Source organism: Glandiceps talaboti, chromosome 15 (assembly GCF_964340395.1).
Source record: "Glandiceps talaboti chromosome 15, keGlaTala1.1, whole genome shotgun sequence".
NCBI lineage: Eukaryota > Metazoa > Hemichordata > Enteropneusta > Spengelidae > Glandiceps > Glandiceps talaboti.
In genome coordinates, this window is record NC_135563.1 from 9,228,822 (window position 1) to 9,235,754 (window position 6,933).

General features: G+C 39.6%; 1 protein-coding gene across 3 annotated transcripts; it reads left to right on the top strand.

The window, feature by feature from the left end:
- The first annotated feature begins 241 nt into the window (after positions 1–241).
- LOC144446589 (uncharacterized) lies at positions 242–6,653 on the top strand. 3 transcript variants are annotated; one of them, XM_078136388.1, is made up of 6 exons: positions 242–271; positions 929–1,061; positions 2,445–2,548; positions 3,710–3,842; positions 4,044–4,768; positions 5,230–6,653. In XM_078136388.1, the coding sequence occupies exons 3-6, from the start codon at positions 2,471–2,473 to the stop codon at positions 5,545–5,547; spliced, it is 1,254 nt and encodes a 417-aa protein (XP_077992514.1). In that variant the 5' UTR covers positions 242–271; positions 929–1,061; positions 2,445–2,470; the 3' UTR covers positions 5,548–6,653. The 3 variants fall into 3 exon arrangements, with proteins under 3 accessions (XP_077992514.1, XP_077992516.1, XP_077992515.1); XM_078136390.1 differs by having other exon boundaries at positions 2,455–2,548; XM_078136389.1 differs by lacking the exon at positions 242–271 and adding an exon at positions 394–467.
- The last annotated feature ends 280 nt before the right edge of the window (positions 6,654–6,933 follow it).

Here is a 6,933-nt window from a genome sequence, read left to right on the forward strand (position 1 = left end):
TTCAACCTCAGACCACTAACGAAGTGGTCTGAGCCTCAACTCAATTTCATGAACTTTGTAAGTAATTCAGACCCACGATTGTGATTTATTTTTGAAGTCTTAGTGAAATAAAGTTGTTCAATTGCCTTTAATGTTTCACAGAAGAGGAAAACTTGCCGTCCTCGCTCGGCCCTCACAAGTCGTCCTCGTATTCGCTAATGTTCAACGGTCACATGGGTGTCACGTGAGACCCTCTACCATCCTCAGAGAGCCACGTAAACACAACGCTACGGTATGTTGTCATCACAAACTACGAACTGATTTTTGTTGTCTGCATGCGCGTAAGCACAAGGGAATGTTGTTACACGTGTATTTTGAATGCGGCGTACTATTTCATCATATTCATTGGTAACGCGGAAGTAAAGACGAGGCACGATCAATTAGATACTTTGTTTGCCGTCCGCATGCAGACAGGTTTTACCGTAACGGTAGATTTAGAAGAAGAAAGAGCATTTCGTTTTCATCGTCGTGAAACAGCAACCTCTTTTACTTCACCGTCCAGGACGCAGTGCTTTATTTCGTAATGTCGCGGAAGAAATAACAGCTCTGTCTGGTTTGCGAGAATATTCGTTTTGCTCAAAGGCCATATTTTATTCTATTGTATTAAGGAAATCGTCCGAATATCTTGAGCAGATCTCTAAATAGTTGTTTATAACACTTTGGATTTTGTCATTTATATTTCACAAGAGTAGTAGATTTTAGGGTATAAACAGAATGTGAATCAACAGAAAAGTGAAGTTTACATGACATGCTAACATTGTGGGTTTTTTTCTGTCTTTTGATCTTTTTTCGAAGTCTGCTTAGTAAGTTTTGGGGAAATTCAAGGACGGCAAACAAAGTATTTAAAATTGACGGTACCTAATGCTGAATCATCATTGTGACGTTTCAGTCTGACGCCAGATATAAATTAACCCATCACACAAAAATAAACTACTGTTAGTGTTAGAGAAGATTTCAAACTGGTACGTACGACCTACATGTATAGGACGGAGAGGACAGCACGGCTTTCTCGTAGACTAACGGTAGGTACTTTCTATAATTGAACCCTGCACAGTAGACACAAATGGTAGAAGGATTTTGATTGAATTTGCATGCTAGATCAACAGGTAGAACGATGCTATAGCTACGTTGTCGTCGACACGTGTGTGTGTGTGTGTGGGGGGGGGGGGGGTAGTGTTGGGAGGTGTAAGTCAGAGTGTCGATGACAATAGCATTAATTTCATAGAGTTACGTACGATGGCGGGGGGGGGGGGGGACTTGACGACCTTATTCGCGTAGATCTCTATGTTTATCTATAACACGTAGAAACTTCACAAGCATCTGTGGATTGAACCTTGCGATTAAACAAACTCTTTTTTTTTGTCGTATTGGTGTAAGGGCGGTAGAGTTAGTCAAACTTTCAGACCGAGTAAATCGGAGTCTGGAAGGGGAAAGGTGAGGGTAAGGCTGGGATCAGATTTTTTCGCCCCCCCCCCCCCCGCGCTCTCAAAAGAGTTCATGCCCCCCCCCCCGAAATGAACCCAAGAATTTTCGTAGCTCCCCCTCCCGGCCACACATATTTGAATGTGTGATAATACAGTACCCCCTCCCCGCTGCACCTCAGAGTTGGAAATCAACTTCAGCGTCCACACATAACAATGAGAGATTTCTTTACAAATATATGTGGGATTTGCGGGAAAAGGGCTCATAAAATTTCAAACCATACACATTATCGATAGACATAGACTACTTGAAACTTGTCTTCAAATTGTACTCGAATCAATACATTATTATGCAGCTGTATGGTTATATTACCTACACTTTAACTTATATCTTGGCATACACACACACTTGCTTGGCTATTGACTGCTCCATTATCAAATATATGGTGGGTACAAGAAATATACGAGAGAGAGAGAGAGAGAGAGAGAGAGAGAGAGAGAGAGAGAGAGAGAGAGAGAGAGAGAGAGAGGGAGAGACAGACAGACAGATAGACAGACAGACAGAAAGAAAGAAAGACAAAGAGATACAGACAGACTAGAAAGAGATACACACATACAGACAGAAACTAGAAAGAGATACAGACAGACATGCCCCCCCCCCCCCATTTCTTCCCAGGTCCACACTGTCGTAAATTCTGACAAGAGCCTAAAATGCCCACACGTCTGGATACTCGGCTGTTTGCAGACAGAATACGAGGCTCTATTCTGACAGTGCATCATGGGAGACAGCAGAAATACGTTATTCAATGGTTGAACACAGAATATTCATAATGACAGCTTTGTCACACTGAAGTGTATACCACTTTGAACTCATATTTCAACAGCTACCCATCTCAATATGTATTCACAGGTAAACGTTTTGGGGAATAATTGGTGACTCTAGAGATTGAATTATCCTCTTTTTCATTGTTCTATATCTCCCAGTCATTTACAGACAAGATAAGACAAATATGGCGAAGTTTATACTGCTGGTGATATTCCTTGCTGTTTCTTCTGCGATTCAATCAGTGAAGACGTGTGAAACCCAGGTGAGTCAAATGTGTGTTTGTGTGCACATTGCCGACAGTCACGTGTGTGTGTTGAGTACTATAACCACAAACAAGGAAATAGCCGAATGTTGAAGCCGAGCAGGAACGTAGCTCTATCGACATCCGATTTGCCGTGTCATTCGAGCCAGTATGTTGAGTTACGTCTCTAGGCTAGACATGGTGACACTATTAATAGTCCCGTCTACATAGCTAGCGTCAATATTCGAACGTTTATGATCTGCATTCACACTGATCAAGCCAGGTCACATTGATTATGCTGTGTACAGTGTATATAAAACCGATATTTTTGAATGTTCATGCAAATGAGATAAATTAAATTGATATAGTCCCGAATGTAAAAAAAATCTCTCCGTGTATAAATCTGGAAATGCATTCATTTGTTTTGCAATTCAATTCTGATTATTTCAGCTCAGTTCAGCTCAGCTCAGTCAGTTCAGGTCAGGTCAGTTCAGTTCAGTTCAGCTCAGCTCAGTTCAGGTCAGTTCAGTTCAGTTCAGCTCAGCTCAGTTCAGGTCAGTTCAGTTCAGTTCAGTTCAGCTCAGCTCAGTTCAGGTCGGTTCAGTTCAGTTCAGTTCAGTTCAGTTCAGCTCAGCTCAGTTCAGGTCAGTTCAGTTCAGTTCAGCTCAGCTCAGTTCAGGTCAGTTCAGTTCAGTTCAGCTCAGTTAAATGCAATTCAATTCAATTCAATTCAATTCCAATCCTATCATATAATATTCATACACCAGTGAGACATTACAGTGAATTTACTGTCTGTCACAATAATGTCTATTTAGCAATGGTTGGTACACACGGAAGGTGATACAAACGTCCAGGCACATATGACCTCTTATTAAAAGACCATAACAGGAAATAAAGACATTTTCGTAAATTATGGGTTCTGGAGAGTAACTTCATGATTTTACATATCACTTACAATTACTTGCGATTCCAGAGAAACGTGATCTACCTTTATAGGGTATCTTTGGTATGGGCCATTGCAACATTGGAGTCATCAGAAATAATATATTCATGGCTACACAATGAATATTCGACGAAGATGTTTTACAATGAGGGGATAGGCACTTAGGAGTCATGAATATTCATTGTTTTAAAACTAAGACATATAAGCTAACATATCATCCGTGTTGGTTTATCTTACAGGAAAGTGAAGAAGAGATGAAACTTTTTAGAGAATGGGGATACGCTTTGAATATTGATGTCATAAAGAGAGGGCAAGAACTTGAGAAAGAATACAAGACTTTGGAAGAAGTGCATGCTACAACAAAACCAGCAGGTCTGTGAATTTTCATTAGATGTATTTACTAAAGTGTCAGTAAATAAATCACACGGTGAAAATTATTCAACAATTATTTTAACTTAGCACGATACGTGTCATAACATATTGATATTGATTCCTTCATGATACAAGAACAGTTTTAGCCCCAACCTCCAACCACAATATTAATATCTTTCGTTTTTATTTATTTGACAACAGGCCTAGGATCAACGTTTCTGGTTGACGATGTCGAAATCTCTCGAGAAAAGCTCCCGCCAACATCAGCTGTGAAAAGCGTAGTAAGCCGTCTCAATCAGAAAGTTGAAAGTTGTTTTCATAGTAATGCAAATATTGTGAGTCGAGGTGACTTTCATGGTTTGGTTGGAGCTGTCCATGAGGCTTACCACAATCATTATCCTCTTGTGTTGAGTCCTGATATGATATGGCTGGGTATCATGCAAGGGTTGTCTACACACATCAATGAAAATTCTGATAAATTAAGAAAGAAGTTTGTTGAACATGAAGGGAAGAAAGAGATAAAAGTCAGACGAGATGATTTCGTGAAAGGTTCAGCCACCAATCCTTGGCCTGAGGTCTTTTCTGAATTCTCTGGCAAGATCAAAGATGAAATTGGAGAGAAGACATACAGTTTGATTACTCCTGATTTCACTACCACTGGTCCATTGGAGAAGGCAGTCACTGATATTGTCTTAATGGAAGCAATGCAGTCCTTCTTTGATTACACTTTACTTACGTTGTGTGGTATACCTTCTATTACACTGCAAGGTACAACTGAAGACTGGGTGGCTATAAGAGACAAGACTGCAAAATTGGAACAGTATGATCTGAAATGGTGGACTGATCATCTCTTACCAGTTTTGGACCAATTTGTCAATGCGTCAAAGGGAGAAGTGGATAGGTCTTTCTGGTCAAGCATTTATAAGGTATGTTTTTTATTGAATTCCAAATTCACATTATTCCTGTGGTGTTCTTAGAAATTTCCTTGCAGGGGCCTAGAATTTAATTGAGCTGTATACTGGGTCAGGACATTCCATTTCATAATTCACTGGCTATGATTGCATAAAATTGGTATCCCAAGACATTGGGTTTAAATGTTTATGAGGATCCTCCTTATAATGTTACCCATGGACTTACCCCCCTCCCCCTACCCCCGACCCCAATGTACAGGAGGCCAATTTCAATACCTCTAATTCAGACAGGTTTTAGGATGCAGTCTGGTAATAATGAATTTCTTGGAATCCCTAAGCATAACGAAACACACAAAGATAAAATAAACCTCATTTTTCCCCTTTAACGATCATCAGATTAGCATCATATAATGTTTTTTTAACGATAAAACAGAAGGTCGTCATTGTAGTGTGATATTTTTGTTCTTTACGTGCAGTACCATCAACAGACGTCAGGAACGCCTATGGTAACTGGATGGATTGCAACTTTGTTTCCATATGACAGTGACAACCGTCAAAATACAGTGCTAGGCGAGTGGTCAAATCATAAAGGTGTGACTTTGGGTCTGGATGACGCAATGACTACCGATGACTTTCCCACGGGGTTGTCTGCAGCCCCATTCATATGGGAATACTTTGATGAGGAGTTCAAGATGAAGTTCATTGGTGGTTTCATGGGTTACTCCCAAGATTCAGAATCGTTGGTTCTGAGACCCGAGTTGGGCTGGGCTGTGGTTGAAAACACAAATGTTTAAAATGTTTAAATGTGAAAACACAAAATGTAGCTAGAAATCACCATTTTAAAGTCTACTAAATGTGTTAAGAAGAATCGTCTGTCGCTTAAATAGGCACCAGCAAATGTTTTACATAAAAGGACCCTAAACGTCAAGGTCAAGTTCGCATCCCAAAGCGAGAGCAGATAGTTAATAGATTGCATTTTTCAAATGACCACAGATGTAAACTCATATGCCTCCTGAAAGGACTGCTAATGTTGTTCCATCCATTGATATCATTAAAGCTTTGTTATATCCATTGAACATACCAGAATATATGAAATTTAAAGCTTAGGAGACTAATTACCACAAATCATTAATACACGCGAATGACTTATTACAATTAAAAACTACCCCACAAGCTTTAAAGGACAAGTGTTCGTAGAAGACACAGCCCTCAAATACTTTACTTCTATATGATTGTGGACATATGATTTCTAAGAAAGTAATGAGATACTAAGAGTGTCTGTGCCATGCAAAAAATGGCTTGATTTTGATATGTAGTACTTTCTCTGGAATTGTCACTCGTTTGAATAAATAAACAACCCGTTTCAAGTTACTGTTCATCATCTCTGTTCACTACAACCACGTAGAAGCTAATACGAAACTACATACTCTACATGAAGATAGGGAGATTACATTTTCTTGCTACAATTTCTCTATTATGCAAATTAACAATTAAGCCCGAAAACTATTTTCCACTTTCCGAAAAGTACACATTTTTAGATTATTTTCATAAGAAAGATTCATAAATGAGTGTACGGTATCAATTTTGACATTTTTCCATGACAATTTTCAAGATTTTGTGTACTGTAGTCAAACCCTTTCATATACTGCAAAGATTCCAGTGAAATAATGAAATCAACACACTGCCATGTATCTTTCAAAATATTTCCATCAAAATGTGTTAAAATTACATCTGAATTAAGATATTTATTAATTTTAGCAAATTTCCCTCATAATCAGTAAAATTGAACCTGTGTTAGTTGCAGGACTTGTCCTGAAGCTGAAAGGGGTGTGTCAGTTGCAGGAATTGTCCTGAAGCTGAAAGGGGTGTGTCAGTTGCAGGACTTGTCCTGAAGCTGAAAGGGGTGTGTCAGATGCAGGACTTGTCCTGAAGCTGAAAGGGGTGTGTCAGTTGCAGGAATTGTCCTGCAGCTGAAAGGGGTGTGTCAGATGCAGGAATTGTCCTGAAGCTGAAAGGGGTGTGTCAGTTGCAGGAATTGTCCTGCAGCTGAAAGGGGTGTGTCAGCTGCAGGAATTGTCCTGAAGCTGAAAGGGATGTGTCAGATGCAGGATTTGTCCTGAAGCTGAAAGTGGTGTGTCAGTTGCAGGATTGAATTGCCTAACAGTTTCTGAAATTGTTGC